The sequence below is a fragment of the Cariama cristata genome, unplaced genomic scaffold (assembly GCF_000690535.1).
Source record: "Cariama cristata isolate BGI_N322 unplaced genomic scaffold, ASM69053v1 scaffold10555, whole genome shotgun sequence".
Classification (NCBI taxonomy): Eukaryota; Metazoa; Chordata; class Aves; order Cariamiformes; family Cariamidae; genus Cariama; species Cariama cristata.
The window spans coordinates 1-18439 of NW_009618137.1; the positions used below are offsets into that span (position 1 = coordinate 1).

General features: G+C 49.6%; 2 protein-coding genes across 2 annotated transcripts in view; one reads left to right on the forward strand and one right to left on the reverse strand.

Moving 5' to 3' along the window:
* Window positions 1-151: 151 nt before the first annotated feature.
* Window positions 152-2161, forward strand: SLC8B1 (solute carrier family 8 (sodium/lithium/calcium exchanger), member B1; the record flags this gene model as incomplete). Its single annotated transcript, XM_009700741.1, has 6 exons — window positions 152-293; window positions 707-828; window positions 1028-1181; window positions 1267-1347; window positions 1813-1877; window positions 1964-2161. Coding segments are annotated over 6 exons (762 nt in total), but the record flags the coding sequence as incomplete, so codon positions are not given.
* Window positions 2162-6648: 4487 nt separating this feature from the next.
* Window positions 6649-18439, reverse strand: part of TPCN1 (two pore segment channel 1) — a 45775-nt gene continuing 33984 nt past the window's right edge. Inside the window, exons 15-27 of the mRNA XM_009700740.1 lie at window positions 18258-18314; window positions 18115-18168; window positions 16545-16617; window positions 16201-16308; window positions 14910-14981; window positions 13980-14069; window positions 13120-13235; window positions 12354-12400; window positions 11729-11797; window positions 11207-11291; window positions 9568-9704; window positions 8223-8303; window positions 6649-6904 (exon numbers count right to left, since the gene is read on the reverse strand). Coding sequence (XP_009699042.1) covers window positions 6782-6904; window positions 8223-8303; window positions 9568-9704; window positions 11207-11291; window positions 11729-11797; window positions 12354-12400; window positions 13120-13235; window positions 13980-14069; window positions 14910-14981; window positions 16201-16308; window positions 16545-16617; window positions 18115-18168; window positions 18258-18314 — 1112 coding nt within the window. The 3' untranslated portion in view covers window positions 6649-6781. The remainder of the gene's footprint in view (window positions 6905-8222; window positions 8304-9567; window positions 9705-11206; window positions 11292-11728; window positions 11798-12353; window positions 12401-13119; window positions 13236-13979; window positions 14070-14909; window positions 14982-16200; window positions 16309-16544; window positions 16618-18114; window positions 18169-18257; window positions 18315-18439) is intronic.

The window sequence follows — 18439 nt, forward strand, 5'->3', positions numbered from 1 at the left end:
TCCCCGCTGGCCCTTGGGGCTGCAGCACCCCTGGGCTTTGCAATGGGGGTGATGGGACAAGGGCAGGTGGGTCAGGGGTGGGTCACGGGGCACCTCCTGGCATGGCCCATCTTGGGGGTCCCCCATTCCCGCTCACGGCTGCTCCTCCCAGGTGCCTGTGGAGCTGGTGCTGCTGCTCACCGTCCCCGTCGTGGACCCTGACAAGGAGGACCTGAACTGGAAGAGACCCCTCAACTGCCTGCACGTCCTTACCAGCCCCCTGCTCTGCATCCTCACCCTGAAGTCGGGCGCCTGTAAGAGCCTGGGGCAGCCCCGGACACCCAGGAGGGGACGGGAGGGGACCGAGACGGCACCCAAAGCCCCGGGGACTGTAGGAGCCCTTTGGAGGTGGTACCCCCGTCTAGGGAGGGGAGGACAGGCCGGTGAAGAGCCAAGCTGGGGGGCCTGGTTTGCACCTGGATGGCTCCATCCTCCCCACAGGCGTTGGGGGGGTTTGGCTCCCCCAGCATCCAGGTCCTGGGGGGGAAAAATGGGGCAGGCTTGGCCTGCCTGGGGAAACTGAGGCACAGCGGGGAGCAGCCCTGTGAGGGCTTAGGGTAGAGGTGGCTTTAGGGGACAAGGCTTTACCTCATACCATGAGCCTGGTCGGATCCTGCCCCAGCCCCTGCAGGGCTGCTCTGATGCCCCCTCTCCCCACCACCTGCAGATGGGCTGTACCAGATCCAGGGTGTCTTCCCAGTCTGGGGGCTGGTCACACTGGTTGGCTCTGTCCTGGCCATCATCATCTTCATCACCACAAGCAATGAGGAGCCACCCAAGTACCATTGCGTAAGGTGTCCCCCGGCCCTGAACGCCCACCAGGGACCAGCCCAGCCTGCTCCGGACTGGGCTGAGGGTCCTGGGGGCAGAGCAGGAGCCAGGACCTCCTTCCCGGTCCCCAGTGTCCCCAGGAGGGACACGGCTGGCTGGAGGTGTGCAGGGTCCCGTGGGGTGCACCCAGGGACCAGCTTACCCCTCTTCCCGGCAGGTATTTGCCTTCCTTGGGTTTTTGGCCAGTGCCATGTGGATCAACGCCGCGGCCACGGAGCTGGTGAACATCCTCCGGACCCTGGGCATCATCTTCCAGCTGAGCAACACCGTGCTGGGCTTGACGCTGCTGGCCTGGGGCAACAGCATCGGTGGTAAGGGCTCTGCCGTGCCCCAGTGCCACCCCAGGTGCACCCATCCTCCTGGCATCCCCCAAGGTCTCCCCTTCTCCCTCTGCAGACACCTTCTCGGACCTCACCATGGCACGGCAGGGCTATCCCCGCATGGCCTTCTCTGCCTGCTTCGGGGGCATCATCTTCAGTATCCTTTGGGTGCCGGGGAGAGGTGGTGGTGGTGGTACTTGGGGCGGGGGCTGCCTCAGTTTCCCTGCCTGCAGCCCAGGGAGAGCCCCTGCTCCTGGGGGACCCCTGGAAAGGAGCTGGGCAGGATCCATCCCAGAGTCCCTGGGATGCTGGCAAATTCCCCAGTGCCCCCACAGTGCGAGGGGACTGGTGTGGCATTGATGAACCTCAGGAGCTGCAGGGATGGAGCCAGCAGCATCTCTCTGTCCCCGCTGCTGTCCCAGCCCCAGCTGGGTGGGGGTTTGGGCTGGAGTCTGGCAGATTTGGGACCTGCCAAAGGGAAGATTTGAGACCCAGCCATGGGGCGCAGGCAGAGAGGAGGAGAGCTGGTGCTGTCCCCTTCCCCGGGGTGCGAGGGACATGGCTGGCTCCGTCGCTCCCCTGAGGTCCCCTGCACTGTGTCTCCATCCTGAACGTGCCCCAGACATCCTGGTTGGCGTGGGACTCGGCTGCCTGCTGCAGATGACCAGCAGCCAGCTGGTGGTGAAGGTAAGGCTGGAGAAACACGGTGGCACGGGGCAGGCTGGCAGCAGGACCCCGGTCTCACTCCACATCACTCCCCATCTCTCCAACAGCTGGAGCCCGACAGCCTCCTGGTCTGGATCCTCGCCGGGGCCCTGGGGCTGAGCTTGGTCTTCTCCTTCGTGTCGGTGCCAGCGCAGTGCTTCCAGTTGGGCAAGGCGTACGGCGTCTGCCTCATCATCTACTACCTGGCCTTCCTCTGCGTGGCCCTGCTGACCGAATTCAGGGTGATCCATCTCTCCACCCTCTGACCGGCCCCAACGCCGGCAGGAGATGCACATCCATCCCTGGCTCTTGCTCTGCCTCCCCGCCGGATCGGGGCCTCCCTGTCCCCTCTCCCTGTCCCTGCCAGGGGAACAAGGGCACCTCCACCCCAACCGTGCTGCTGCTGCCAGATGCTGGAGGCATCAGGTGCCAGCCCAACCCTTGGCCTTCGCTTTCCGGAGGAGGGGTTGGTTGGTTGGTTGTGCTTTGGGAAGGGAAAAGGAGCTGTTCGTCATTACCTATGTTTAATCTTGTTTAACTCAAGGTGGCTCCGAGCAGGTGTGAGGTTAAGACTTCAGCTTCCTCTGGTCCCAGGGGCAGAGGAGAGGGCAGCTCCAGCCCAGGGTCACAACAGGAAAGGTTTTACTTCTTCGCGTTCCTTTCCTCTCTCTGTCTTCATCCTGGCTGCTCGGGGCTAGGGCAGTCGTGCTACGGGGGGTAACTGTGAAAGTCTGAGCACAAAGTTTGTCGTTGCAAAGGACGTGACGTGTCCGCACCGTGGGTTTGAAACAGCAGCCGAGGCAAAGTGAGATGGGGTTAAGGTGAGACAAAGCTCTAAGGCAGTGCTTGGTTTTAATGCAAGTGAAGGTGGAGGGAAAAGGGAAAAAGAAAGAAACCCAACAAACCAAGGGAGGCTGGTTTCCCCTGCTGTTTTAAGCTATGTTTTTCAACCTGAGTTTTAGGTCCTACTTTTCTCCTCCTCCTAGGGTGGACAGAGCTGTAGGAAAGGACTCGGAGGTTTGCACACATGGTGTTAGCCTCTGGCAAGACTAGGTTTAGGCACTGTAAAAAAAAAAAACAACCAACAAACTTGCAATAAAAAAAAAAAAACCAAACACAACCCCAACCTCGACTGGCGTTGTTTGCAGTGAGGGTGTTTTCTCCCGCTCTGTGGTAGCGTAACACAACCCTTACCCAGCACGGTGCCTTTGGAAGGGGAGAGGGAACACCCGGAGCTGTGCCCGCAGCAGCAGAGGGGCCTGGGGGGGGCTGACACCCCCGGCCACGCTGGGCCCTTTTCCCCAGTGGCTGAGGGAAGTGGTTTCCTCCACGTTCACCAGCAGTTGATTTCTCAACAGCAGTCACATGCGCCTGACTCAGCCCATTTAGTTGCACGGTTGGGAACTGCAGCATCACGGCGGTCCCAGCACGGGCTGCGAGGGGCATTACTCAGCTCCCCGGGGATGGGGACGCCGGCGGGGAAACCCGTGGTCCCAGGGGAAGCTGAGCAGGTGGGCTGGTGCTTCTGCTCCTTCTCGGAGGGTCCACAGGGCACACGCTAGAAAGCAAACTGCCGTTAGGGATGGACAACCGCGTTTCTGCTCTGCAGGGAGAGAGGGGCTGTTTTGCAAGAAACAGGTTCCTGCTCCCTTCTAGAGGGACCAGCAGCCTCCTGGGCCTGGATCATTTCTCCTTTTTCTAACCAGATATGGGCTTTCACAAAAAAACCAAACGCTCCCTGTGCCTGCAGCTCTTGGCTCTGCCCTGAACCTGCTCACGTTACCAGCAGCTGCTGGAATTAGCCGAGGAGCCCAGTCCCACTTCCTTACACACAGCAGGGCTAAAGCAATGGAAACCGCAGCCAACGTACCAATACAGAAGTACAGGGTCAAAAAACCCCTTCTAACCTTAAACACTGCACTGGAGTGGCCTTAAAAATGTAAGTTTGAAAGCATTATCTTAAATGTTTAGGAACAAAAAAACTGGCAGGGAGGAGAGGAGAAGGGAAGCTGGGCTTTGCAATGCCCAGGAACAAGAATGCAGAGCAGCTCGGCAGGGCATGCACGCAAAATATGCCCACGCAAGCAGTTGCCACCCAAGAGGGAGGGCAGGCGGGCACCGCTCCTCTTCAAACACTCTGGAAATGCGTCAGCTGCAGCCAAGCCCCACTCCTGGAATAACATGGGAAGGAGGAAAGGAAGCTGCTGCCTTTACAAAGCAGAGGATGCTCTTTATTAGTGCGCTTGAAAAAATCTAGAGAACATTTTTACAGACATGTCCATAAAATAATTTTATAAACAAAATGCCAGCATACAAAATCCTGTAGTGCTTCCTCCCTTGCTCCCTACAAAATGATTGTCTCCGTCGTTAGTCTGTGTGTCAGCTGGGGGAGAGGAGGATAAATAGAAGGGGATGCCCCGTACTCAAACTTTGTTTCCTTCCAAAGTCGTATGGAAGAAGTAAACTTCTGCAACCTTCCTTGGTTTACAAAAATAATTAATACAGTGCGTACATGGGGGCAGATCAACACCTCAGCACAAAACCTGGAAGCAGCACCTGAGCCCCGAACTCCAGTCCACGCATTCCTGTCTCTGTGACACGAGAGCCCTCTTATTGCCCGTTAAGCAGGTCAGTGCCCCCCACAATACAGCTGAAAGCTGCAGCTCCTGTCACACCCAGAAAACACCCCCCAAAAAAGTCACTAACAGCCTTGTAAGGAAAAATAGGCTGTAGGGGAATGTGGAATTTGAACACAGCCACATTTTTTTTTTTTTCCCTTAACCTTGACAATGCTCACTCATCCTGCTCACAACTTAAAACAGAATAAACAACATCTCCTCCAGCCCCAGGACTAATCTGGGTAAATCTCCCAGGCTGCGACTCCATGCAGAGGAACTGCAAGAGCAACAACTCCACTGCTCATTAATTTGTGGTCGAATTTATGGTTTGGAAAACAGCCCTTTAAGGTCCTTCACGGTTCAGCTCAGAAGTAGTTTCATACCTGCAGTACCCAGAAAGGAAACAAAGAGTTGCCCTGAGGCACCCAGGGAATTTGGCAAGGGTTGAGAGCAGACGCTGGTATGCGTTCTGCCTGGAAAGCTGCTCACCTGCTCTTTCCATCCCATAGCCCAAATGCTCCCACCATGCTATGCAGGGAGAGATTTTCAGAAGCAGCTCTGTCTTGCCTACTTTTCAAAGTCTCATCCACCCAAGAAATGCTCCTGAGCTGCCTGGGTAGGATCAGTCCTCTCCCGCTGTCCTTGTGCCACTTGGTGAGGCCACCAAGGAAAAAAGTTATGTGGGACAAAGAGAATGGGCACACAGATCTCCCCCTGCCTGATCTTATCTGGAGGAAGGAGAAAGCCTCCCCGGCAAGCTCTACTCTTAGCCTGGACCTGAGAAAAGATCAAACAGCATGAGGTGAGGGAAGCCTCCCAGCTGACGGGTACTTCTAGCCCTCAGCACTTTCTGTGCTGACAGGGTAAAAAAAAGGGGACTTAGAGAGACAAGTTCTCATCACGTTGCGGGAAATGAAACACAAGTGATGATGCAACCTGTCATGATCACAGGATAAACGTGGCAGACCTGGGAAGGGATCCCTTTTCCCTGTTCCTTTCCATCCCTCAGCTACCAAGTCTGGCAGCCTCCTTGCCAGGTGCAGAAAAGCAGGCAGGTAAGAAGAATCATCATCTTCCATGCTCCTCCTGCATCCAAAATTCAGGGGAACAGTGAAGCTCTTCAGCAGATCTTCCTAAGATCTGACTCAGTCAGCATTTACCAGCCTGAGGAACGTTTCTGCAAGAGTGAGAGCACAGGAGGAGGAACGCTGTTGCGCTGGGACTCACTCACCTGTATAAACAAAGCACTGACCTGGCTGAGGACTAACCATCAGCACTGTTTGATGCCCATAAGCTCTCCTTAACCCAGAGCCAGGCACAAATAAGTCAGACTTGGGGCTGCAATACTTTCCATTTCTTCCTCCTGGTCATCCACCTGAGCAAATCACCAGCCAGAGATTTGCCATTTACAGAGCAGGTGACCAAGTGGCAGAGGTCAAGAGCCACCAGCAGAATGCCCCCTCTCACTGAACAGAGACAGGAGCTTTGGGGTTTACAGAGGCGATCCCAACCCCAGGCAGTGCCACGGGCAGAACCGACCAGCAGTGATGCAGTTACTGGGTAAGTACAGCAGAGACAGAGTTCGTCTCCTGTCCCATCTATGGTAATAACACAACAAGATGCTGGCACTCAGTTCTGTCTCTAGCTGCCCCAGAACTGCTCGGGGACAGCTAAATTCAATAATCAGAGCTGGATCTACTACAGGGAGCGCATCCAGGCATGCCAAAAAGGAGGAGGAAGGCAGACTGCTCTTCCCAAAGTGCTGAAATCTCACACTATCCCCCCTTTCTTGGAATAAGTAAGGTGGAGAAGAAACAAAACCTCATTCCCTGATCTTTTATTCCTAGGTTAATGGTACCCTTTGAGGAAAAGAGATCTTCCAAAAGAGCAAATGTTTTAATATTACGCAGGTGGCTTCAGCGCATTTCCTGCTGTTAATGGATTACACATCCCTTTCCCCAAGGTCTGTTAGTGGTAAGACAAACAGCAGGCTCGAGCCTGGGAAGTGGCTCAGAGGGAGAAGGTCTCTGTTCTGTCTGAGATGTTCACTGGGTGCTGAGCATGGGCATCATGCTCAATCTGTGTGTAGCAGCCTTACACAGAGTCCCCTGGGCCTCTCGTTTTTCAACAATTCACTGCCTAGGGGAAGAGATTTAAACTCTAAAGCTGAACAGTACACTGAACAGATCTATATACATCATCCCAATATATACGCTGTGAAGTAATACTCTAGGTTATTGCATAGAAGGCGGCTTGCGTTAGCTAGGCCTAAATGACGGTCTGGGAGCGTTGTCGGAGGCTCAGGGGCTTCAGAGAGCTGTTGGGAGCAGATGCAGGCTCTTGTAATGGCATCTGAGGTTCCTCTTTTCTGGAATGCTCCTCATACCATTCCTGCAACAGGAGATCAAAGACAGTGAGATCAGGCTCTCCCCCACACTGGTCTCACAGCTCCCCTGGCAAGACCCCGAAGGGCAGAGCCTTTGGCTGCTCTGCCATGTCAGCGCACGTTTGCTCAGGCACAGTCGGGCTCTTTCCAAAGCCCTGAACATAGCCTATCCTCCTGGAACAACCTGGCTAACTGCAGCATGGCTGTGATGGATGACCCGAGACCTTGCCACCCACAGTCCAAGCAAGAAGTACCCGCTATGGCTCGGCTACAGTTGACTGAACTGCCAAACCCGGGCAAGGAAAGATCCCTCTCTCAGGATGTGCCTCCTGAACGTCTAGGACTCTAGGATTGATGTCCCCATGATGTCTGGGATTTGCAGAGTGGCTGCCAATCCTGGGCAGTGCCCAGTGTGTTACAGTATGTTACATCCCTGAATGAGAGACCAAGCAGAACCGGCAGGGAGCTTCTCTGCAGATTTCCGCCCAGCTCCATGGTAAATAACAGGTTTATTTTTGTTACCGGGACGGAAGACTCATCCCCACGCTAGCTGTCCAAGGGACAAAGGACAGATTCAAATGGTTACGAGATTAATTCTTTCAGTACTAATCATTACATTAGCCCATGACCTTCAACCTGGAGGTGACTGCCTAGCAGACACTACAGTGACCAAATCCATGGCAGGAAGCTCCTGACCACGAAGGGCACTAGCAGGAATTCCCTAAACAATCCAGAGAATCAGTTTTAAGTGTTTAGAATCAGATTTAAGTGTTTCCCATCTTTGTTAGCCTGCTATTCTAAAGGAAAACCAGGCAGCATTGCTCACACCAAGCACCACTCTGCCTGGGAGAACACTTGGTTTCTGTGTCCGACGGACACACCCAAGCTCAAACGCAATCACATTCCAGTGGCTTAACAAATTAACGTTCAGCAGCCGAGCTCCAGGAACGCAGGACGCATGTGCTCATAGCCCCAGCAAACACGTCCGCCTCGGTCAGTCTAGGTAAGCCCGGCCAAGCCCGAGTGCCTACGCACACACCGAGCGCAGGGTTACTGTGCCTCGGCTGATACACACCTGCACAGCCGCACTCCTGGACCCACTGAGGAGGCTCTGACACGCTCTCTGGTTTAAGAAAGTCCCCGAGTGCAAGAACAGATTAATCTAAAGTACACTTCATCTACTGCCCACCCTTCTCACAGAGCACATGCCTGCCTGGGTCTTGGAGGAAGAAGGCCTCCAGCATTTAAAAGGATGGTTTGTTATTAGGCGATGTTCTGCTCACCACAGAGACTTGCTGGTATTTCCAACCCAGGCCCACATACCTGTATCTCCTCCTCATACATCTTCATACTCAAATCACTCTTGGTCCTTGATCTGCGTCCCAGAAACAGAGTCGACATTTGCTAAAGATTTGGGGGAAGGAGGAGGAAAAAAAAAAACACAACAAAAAAGACATTCATCAGTCACTAAGCAGCTCGTAGGATCAGTCCCTGGAACTTCAGGCATCCTTCAGGCGTACACCATCATCCACTGACGAGCTCAGGCTATCCTGGGCTCCTTCTATTGTCATGGGAAAAACGCATTTTAGGGTGCACATCACCTAAACAAATGCAGGCATCTACTGCAGGCTGAGACAAATCACAGCCTGAGCAGATCCCCAAAGACTACAGAGGGAGCTGCAGCTCGGATGGATGCGTCTGTCAGGGGTGCTTGACTTAGCCAGACGAACATAACATCAGTGCCTGGAACAAGGCTCAAACCCAAGCTTCCAAATAAGACCTCATCTAAGCACAGTTTCGGGTCCCACTTGTCTGGACCACAACATTTACTCCATGGGCCTGGATTTCTTAAATCACGTAAACAGAGGGCTGAAGTCTGAATTACTGTCTGACCACATAAGTTATATCACAGGATTGAGAAGCAAAAGAAACCTCAGGTCTGGTATCATCATTCTGTACTCCATTGCAAGGCTGAGGACGGCATCCTCCTTCGGTTTATTGTCTTGAAAATTGTTTGTGATCAGTATCACCATTGCTATTCTGAATTTTGTCTGCGTGAACAAGAGCTCAGCCTTAAACTACCAAGCCAACCAAAGCAAATAAAGGTCGCCTAAGAGACTGTAGCCCCTGCACTTAGTAGTGGTGACAGAAGAATATAATGGCTATTACTAAAACAAGCAAGCACTTAAGCTCTTCCCAGATGCATGAGACAACAGTTCTGAGACAAAAGCAGTTACCCAGGTCAGCTCCTTTTCCCAATTATCCATCTTGTTTCAGAATGAGAATGTAAGCAGTGCCATAGAGAAAGGAAGCTTTGTGTTTGGAATTGATACCATCATATTGCTGCATAATGTTTCAGGACTGTCTAAGCCTAATTGTACAATGGCACAGAGAGAGAGGCAGGAGAATTACAAGACAGTGACTTCCTTAGAGAAAAATAAATATACTTTTTTCCAGTCAGTACTGGGCAAAGACAGCGCTAAGTGAAGTTTGCAGGCAATAGCAACAAGCCTTTGTCAAGGCTGATGCTGCAGAGTCCCTCCAGCAGCTCAGCTCTCAACACTACAAAGACACATGCAGCTTCTCTCTTAATGCAAAAAGGCATTTGTGGCCCTGGCACACCTCCCTCCTCTGAAGCTGAGAACTTGCAGAAAGTGTTTCCTCTTACCCCGTATTTGTCCATCTGCAAAACGATCTTCTGCAGCTGAGCTGTTTCAGCAGCAGCTGAACTCCGCTTGTACAGCTCGATTATGCCAACCACTTCCTCCTTGGAGATCTCCTTCTCCAGCACAATGCCGTTGTCTTCTGGAGAGACAAGAAAAAGAAAGAGGAAAAAAAAGTTTCCAAGATGAACATTGTTTCATCAGCTGCTACAATAATCCTGGAAGGTAAAGCTTAACAACACACAGGACCAAGCCAGATGCCACGCACAGTCTGTACCTATTTTCGTGACTAGAATGTGTATGCCCTTGTCCCCCAACAAGGCAGGGAAGAAGTTAAGTACTGTGTAGGGCCACCAAGCATCTCAGCTTTTTAAAACATTAGGCTCCTCAGGATCTTAAAAAAAACCCTGTAGCTTTTTGCTCGCCTGTAAATTAACTAGCAAAGCAAATAATCAAAAAGGAATTGCCGCCTTTTGACCTTCAACTGCCTAACACAACTTGGGAGTTCAGTGCTAACAAACGTCTTTCACTGCACCCTTCTAACTGGGTACAGGAGGGATCACGATGGAAAGTGTTTCTGTAACTAACAACGCCTGTCTCCTATGCGCCTGTACCACACAGATTCGATCTTCTGGCACCCAAGAAAGATGAGGGGCTGATCAAAGCTACTCCCGTGGCTGGGGCCTTCATCACGCTTCTGCAGGGAAGATTCTCTGGTATTAAATGTCTGAATGCAGTAGCTATATCTCCTTCCTGCAGAAAAGCGTAAAGAATTATGAAGATTAGTCTGCATGGAGAATGAACAGAAAACTCTGGGTGTAGATCACCTGAAGGAATAGCAGGAGAAGGGCTATAAGAGATTAATGTGTTTATGGCACCTAAATTAGCAGGTCATGAACTTACATGCAGTTTCAGACACCCAGCTCAGGAGACAAAGGACAGTGAGTAAAACTGATGACTCAGAGGGGTGAGGGGATGGAAAGACCAGTCACTGGCAGTTCCTAAAGGGTACAGAAAGGCATGTCCAAAACCAGCATGTAGTCATCAGTTTAAGTATAACTGGGAAATGTGGAAAGAACTGGACAGGTAGTGTCCACAGGCCTCCATGTCATGGCAAAGAATGTCGGCAAACCACTTGGATCCAGCATTTTGATGCCTGAATGCTGGACAAGCCACTTGGAGACACGTTCTGGTGCCAGTGAGCATATTAGTGAGGAAGGGAAATTAGTGTAAAAAAAATTTAAAAAAAAAATAATAAATCACCTTCTCTTCCTGTAAGGTCCCTTGTGAGCTTTACCACATCATTGCTGTAACATTTCCTAGATTTCTTTCATGAAATGCATGTGGACTTCCGAACTTCAAATAATTTGATTGAAACGGCTCAAGTAGTTGTTTATATAGATGTGCGTGCACACACACATATATATTAAAACCATATACACACACACACACTCTCTCTTTCAGAGATGAGGGGCAGAGCGCAAAGGCCAGATAGAAATATCACACAAAAGCGTAAGAATGAGCTTAGGAAGTCAGGCAAAAAAAAAAAAGTCTGGTCTTTGCTGGCCAATCCATTCTCTCCTACAGACATAAGACACCAGGGAGAGAAGACACAATGTAGGTCAACCAGTCCTCAGTTCTGACCTTCTGAATCTTGGTTCTTCCGAGTGTAGTTCATGCGGAAGACAAAAGCATCCAGAATAAAAGCCACGATGATTGTCATCACCACCTGGGAGAGGACATGAACAGAAGAGATCAGGAGGCTGCTGCTGGGGGATTCTTCCAGCCCAGTTCAACAGGAAGATGAGCATTTGCTCTGTGCTTCAACTCTAAGCTCCCCAGCTCCTCCGTGGCAGAGAGGATGCACATGTCACATCTATCCGTGAGTAAACTGCTAACAGTCAACCACAACGGGGACAGAACAAAACTCTTGTGCTGCCCTAGTCCTTACCCCAGGCCCAGATTTGTGCAACACCAGCTTTGTCAATGCCCACAAATTCAACTTTCTGCAAGTGATGTGGACTCACACCTGTTTCTGGAAGATGTTTATGTAGAAGAGCAAAGTGATCCTCATTTAGGGATGGAAGCTCCCTCTGGAACACAGTAGAAGCTGTCTCCCCTCCTCATCCCCACTATTTGATGCATGAAGCATGTCCAGAAACCTACCATGGTGACAATGTAGAAGATCATGAAGTAAAGACGGCTCCAGTGAGTGGTTTGGGATGTCACCCCTTCCTAAAGAGGAGAGGGAAGAAGTCAGTAGTGCACAAAAGAAGGGGGAGTCTGCTGTTAACTGCTTGCCAACAGTCATAAAGCAGCATAAACACTCTCTCTCATTCAGGGCTCCATGGTTAGCACCAGGGACTGCCTGCACAACGCTCAATGCCCCAACTGGTCCCTGTAGCTAATCTGCCTCTCAAGCTAAAAAGAGAGGTTCCTATATGCAAACACACAGAACGTTTAAAACTTGTGGCTGTAAGAGCCATTGCTGCTATGAGAACACAGCCTGCACAGCAGGGCGACAAGGTGGAATACATATTGACTTTAGTTGTCCAGACTGTGAAACCTGACCTGGAGGCTGGTGAAGATTCACAAGAAGACATGCCCAGCAGCATGCCAGAGGTCAAACACCTCCCAACGAACAGGACCAAAAGGTGTCTGGCAACAACGAACAACGTTGGGCCCATCTTCAATCACCAGGGGAAGAAAGCAGCGGTGGTGTGGAAGATCTAGCTCAACTGGCAAAGAGTCTGTGCTGTCTATACACACAAGGTAGCTGAGGTTTACTTACCATGATGATGTACCAGTCATTGACGACTGTCAGCTCAAACAGCGTGACTGTACACAAGTGGGAGAAAAAATACAGACAATTGCTTTATCCATCCTGACCCACTTTACAGTGATTCTTAGACAAAGTATTTGACAGGGAAGACTCATGCAAGAAGCCAAAGTTTCGATAAAGCCAGCAAATCTGGAGACAGAATGCAGATCCTCATCACTGCAATTACTTCATACAAAGGGGGTTAGACCCAGAGAACCAGGAGCATGGCTTAATCTATTATTTCTTAAACGAATCAGGAAAAGACCTGACTCTATCCACCAGAAAGCATGGAGATCTCTGAAATCTCCAGGAGATAAGCATCTCTGCTCACACATTAAGAAAAATCATGGAGAGTAATCAACATATGCAAATTATTCTTCCTCAGTGGGTTTAAAGAAATGTATTAGCATCACTACTGATTCTTTAGAAGGTTAGCGACTAAAGGCCCTCCTTAAATGTCTTGGGAAGTCTGGTCTGATCACCAGGCACGACAGATCTGCTGGCTTCACACTGGCTTTTAAGAGACGTCTGCTTACCTTGCAAAACAGTCATGGTACAATTAGTCAGCTGGAGTTCTCCAGACAGAAAGAGCAGGATGCGGAGTGTTTGAGGTGCATTAGTAGGACTCTATGAGAGAGCCCCAGGCTCATATGAGCATTACAGTCCTGCCATCCAGCTCTGCAGGAACACAGATGCACCAAGGAATAGTCTTTGCTATGTACAAAACTGCCCTTACCAAAGCTGTTCAAAATGTTGTCAAAGTTGTTGAGATAGTAATAACCTTCTTCCACAACTGTCTTGTTTCCAACTGTATGATTCACCCAGCGGTAGGAATCTGCGACTGTGCTTGTGCTGGTTGGAGAAACCAGGACAAAGAATGAGAAAAGACTGGAAAAGCAAGAAAAATCTCAAGAGTTATAAATACCAAAACATTTAGAAGGTGGTGAGCAGGGTGGCAGTTTCTACCTCTTGGACAACACTTGTCTTTTTCTCTGAAAGAAAGCTTTTCTCCTTCACAGCTCAGCACAAGCCCAGGGAGCACATGGAGTCTTTCTCGTCATTCAGCAAATATTATACCAGAGAAACAGTGTTTGAGTTAGACTCCTTGGCTCACACCCTTAAAGCTTGGCATTTCCAAGTGGTCTGCCATCATTTAAGATGAAAAGGGCACAGGATAGATTAGCTTCCAAGACCAGGTGAATTTATCTTGGTACAAAGTGAGGCCTAAATATGTAACACATCTGGCCAAGTAACTCTGGCATCACCAAGATAAAAATCTCAACTTCACTCTAGAGCAGATGTTACAAGAGTTCCCAGCCATGGTACCATGAAGAAGTCCTCCCAGTGCAGCTACCTGAGGCAAGTTACAGAGCTCATTAAAACCAGCCAACCCCATCACAGAACTCTCTCCCTTTCCAAATGCAATGCAGAAGCCTAGAGAAGTGAAGTGTCTCCTAGATTTTCACAGCATGTTGCCTTAGCTGCAAAACCCCATTCAGACTCATCATCTGGCCCCTTCTCCACAGGGAGATTGAGCTGCCAGAGTTCACTGCTACTGGCTGTGCACCAGAGGGGAGATGGATTTGCGGTACTCACTTGCAGCAGTTCGGGTAGACCACGCCAGCAAAGAACTCCATGCCGACAATGGCAAAGCAATAGTAGAAGATCAGCAGGGTTAAACCCAGGCTGGAGGCAAAAACAGAAAGAGTACTGTGCTACTGAAGAGTTGCTAAGGCAGAGAAACACAAAGTCACAGGCTGGTTGCTCTGGAAGGAATTTCCAATGGATAGGAAGCAGCACTGAAAACCCCAGACCACCCTCCCTGCCACTGTGGCTCTGCAGTTCTTTGCCTGTTCTCATTCAAGAAGTCCTCGGACAAGGAGCTTGCCACTTGCTGAAGAGAAACTAAAGAGCAGCCTGGATTCCCTCCCAGTCCGTCTTTTTCTGGTAAACAAATGTCTCTCTCCAGTTTCTTTATAAAGAACAACACACACTGTTTCTGCCCTCTCCATGCCCTTGGATGCAGGGATTGTGCCAAGAACAGGCTTCTCTAGCTCAGAAACTCTGCTCAGACCTCCTTCAAGGGAATATGGTCTGAGGATGCCCACTCAAACACCAAGCTCCTTCTGCCCCACCATTTCAGAATAATGCTCTCGAGTGGCTGTTCTAAGGACAGGGAAATATCTAAGGCTGAGTATATTCATGCCAATGTTCCTCCCAAATGGGCCTCCCCTCTCACTGAAAGCTGGGACGGAGCAGAAAAATTAAACAAGCACCAACTCTTAGCTAACCTCCTAACACAAAGGCAGGAGGTGGCCCAGGGTGCTGCAGTGTTGCTTATCACATACTGCTCCAAGAAACTGGAAGATTAAGACCCTGCTGCAGCACCCCGAAGAATCAGTAACAATCTATTGACAGATCAGAGCATAAACACCTTTAGCAGGTTTGACTATCTTGACCCCAGCCCTAGACACTAAACCTTCACTCCATTCTCCCCTCCATCACCCAAAGAGAAGAAGTTAATACCTGGCCATCCGGGGGAACAACTCAAACATAGTGTCCAGCACATTTCTGTAGCGTTTCTTCAATTTAAATAGCCTGAAAGGAGAAGCCAGTAGTTACCTACACAGTGCAACTTTCCTGGTGTTGTTGGGAACAGTTAAAGAGAGTATCACGGTTCTCTGTACCTCCCAGGTCAATGAACAGTAAAGTTTCCTGACACCAAACTCACAGGATCTGCCCTTGGCTCAAGTGGTCTCCACTCACCTAGCAATGTCCTACTGTCCCATTTGAACGTTTGAGACACATTCAACTAAGTGTTTACAGGATTCAGGACTCTCAAGGAAAAGTCTACACAGCATGATGCACAAATAGCTATTTTAAAAAAAGATCATAAGAACTTAAACTAGTACTGTGTACAGGATCAGGATTTATTACTTCTTTCCTCAGACACAAGCTTTTCTGTGTTTCCCCCATGACCCAATAAAAATTGATGAAAGAAAACTATATTGTGCCTGCTAATTTAAGATTTGGCAACTCCATCAGCCTTTACAGGGAAACACAGCTGCCAAACACAGGCTTTGGCAGGGGAGCAACAGAGAAAACATTATTTTTTTTCCCCCTTGAGTGTCATAAAGTGTTCTTTAAACGCTCACTGAAGAGCTAAATTACATTAGCTTGTTTTTAACAAAACAACATTTTGCTTCAAATGCCTTCCCCCTATGGCTCTCAAAGCTTTCTACAAAGGTGAATGTACCTCTGTAACAGCCTCTAAATGAGAGGGTTAATCAGACCCCTCTTACTGAGCTGCAGAGAGGTTACAGGCCGCAGTCTTGCTTAAAGTGTAAGATGCAGTTGGAGCAGGGTTGTACTTCACCCTAGAAAGAAGCATCCTTTGAAAACTGTAATTTCTGGTAATTCAATGGAAATTATTAAACTGGCTCAGACTGTCTCACCCTGACAGAAGAGCTTTTCTCTGAACAGCATCAGACAATTTAGAGGAGGTGTAAGAACCCCATGAAGGCATACACAGGATAATCTGCCCCCGGTAAATCCCTTGATCTCTATTAGAGATCAGCTTAAGCTCCAAAGCACGGGGTTTCATATCCCATCCCAAGTTTTTGTTATCGTTCATTTTGATAACTCTGGCTAATCTCATTACTCCACGCAATTCCTGTTTGCCATGGTCACATACCCACAGAGCAATCCTTGCCCTCTCCTGGTGAGGAGCTCGGTCCCCACTGGATTGATGGAAAACAAGCCTGGCTGTTTTCTCCCTACCTGCTCTCTGTACCCCCCACCAGCCTTCCCATCTCACCTCAGCAGCTGAAGGGGTCGCAAGACCACAATGAAGTAGAATGGTTCCATGTTAAATGCCAGTGCCATGAGCCCCAAAAATGCAAAGAGGGTGACTGAGAAGTCAAAGCTGGAAAGAAAAATAAAATAAAATGAAATAAGAGCAATGATTTATCACTAGTGTTTCAGCAGAGAAGAGGTACTTGGCACTGCTCCAGTCTAACAAGATACACAAGGCCAAGGGCAGAAGAATTATAATAGCCTGCTGATGGCCTTGCCTACAGGCCTAAAAACTCATCTCAGAAGCCGGTCCTTCTACCAACAATTTTCACCACGCTTCTCTCAAACACATCAGTGCGCACTTACAGATTCCAGCCCGAGGACAGGTACTCAATGGGCCCCAGCCCAGTGGTCTTCAGGAGCAGCTCCACGCCATAGACTGTAAAACAAGATGACAGCCAGGGTAAGAAATAAGCAGCATCACAAGGAGGGCTTACGCAAAGGCTTGCTCTCAAAGATGTGTCGTGCTTTAAGTACAGGACTTCTGAACATAGGTTTAACAGACCCGCCCCTCATCCTCCTTATTCTCGGTGAGGTGCCAAAGAGACATTTTCCCTCCAAATCAATACATTTTCCTGTATTCATGGTGATTTCTTTCCAGAGCAGTCTACAAAACACTTAGCTGGCTAACACGCTACAAATGTTGAGGCACAACCTCCCGTAGGAAAGGCCAGAAAGGGGTGCAGGGAATTCAGTCCTGCCTGTTTATTTCCTTCTATCTCAGTGGAACATATCCACATCCTATAGCCTAGCCTTGACCTGCAGGGAGAGATCCTTTCAAAGAAGAGCCATCTACTTTCACTCTCTGTCCTGGCAGCACCTTGTGGGCCTGTAAGTTAAAGAACATCATAACAACATGATGATGCCATTTGTCACCCCAAAAATCTTTCTTTCCAGGTTCCAAGGAGGGAGGGTGGGAGAGAAGCAAAGAGAAGAGCTGGATGACAACATCCCTGTGAAAAGAAGCGTTGCAGAGTGCCTCTGCCTTCAAACTTTCAGAACAAGTGTCTTGAAGACTAATGGCCAGGGAAGCACTAGAGCTACCCAGCAGTCGAGTAAGAGGTTAGCACCCCCTCCAAGATTCTCTGAAGAACCTCCTGCTGCAGTTTTACACACTATTTTGATTCAATAGAGCTATACGATACTTTGCTTCTCCTTGAGCAAGAGACATTGGCAGAAGAAGGCAAATGAATTCACATCACTGAAGAGTTCTATGGCAGTGCAATGAACCAGTACATGAAGATGTAATTGTTTATACTTGGGCTGAAAAGGAAGACTAAGGTACGTGTTCATGGAGGGGATAATGTTCAATTAGAAAACTCAGCTTATCAACTAGTTCATCTAGTCCTTTCAGTCTCCTCCTCAGCATACCCCTGCACTCTCTCTGTGCTCCAACAGAACTGCCTTGCTTTGTGGCAGAGAGCCAGCTCACAGCTGCAATCAGATCAGAGCTGGTAATACCTCCTGGAATAGTCAGTGCAGCACAGAGCAACGTGAGCAACTCCACACAGAGCCATCACAAGTCTGGAGGAGCTTATCACTTTGCACGCTGTGCCTAACAAACAAGGCTATTCTGCTGTCAGGACTGAAGCCAGCTTTAAGAGTACTACAGCAGCTTTTGCAGAGAGTTGCACCAGAGGCAAGAGGCTCCCCAGACTGCTGTGGCGCAGGGAGCTGTGTAACAGGGCAGCAGTGTTCACATGGGTCTGTGTGGATGCTGACAATGCCTGCCAGGCACAGCAGCGTTCTAGATGGAGTTTGTACACCTGTGGCTAAGTTTTAACTTCAAAACAAATAATTTTGGGGAACAGAGCTGTCTATTCCCCTCTCAATTTCTTATGAAATGACACAGCTCTATTGGGAGGCCTCAGCTTACTTGTGAGGAAGACTATGTAGCTCCACGGGACGTTTCTGGAGAAGAAATTCCCTCCTGCAAGACATAAGAACAGCTTTTTCTAGCCTTCCCATTTTTCAGCCCCCCAGTATCATAGTCAAGAAATAAGCTGCAATGTTTCCTACCTTGCAGCATGAAGGTTTCAACAAGAATCCAGATTCCATTCACAGCCACCACAGTATCTGGAAAAAAAAATGAACACCCATAGCAAAAACACTCCTGGACCAGACGACATCCATTTCCCAGGCTAACAAAAAGAGTAAAATATAGGACAAGCGGCAGGGTCATTGTTTCCAATTCAACGAAC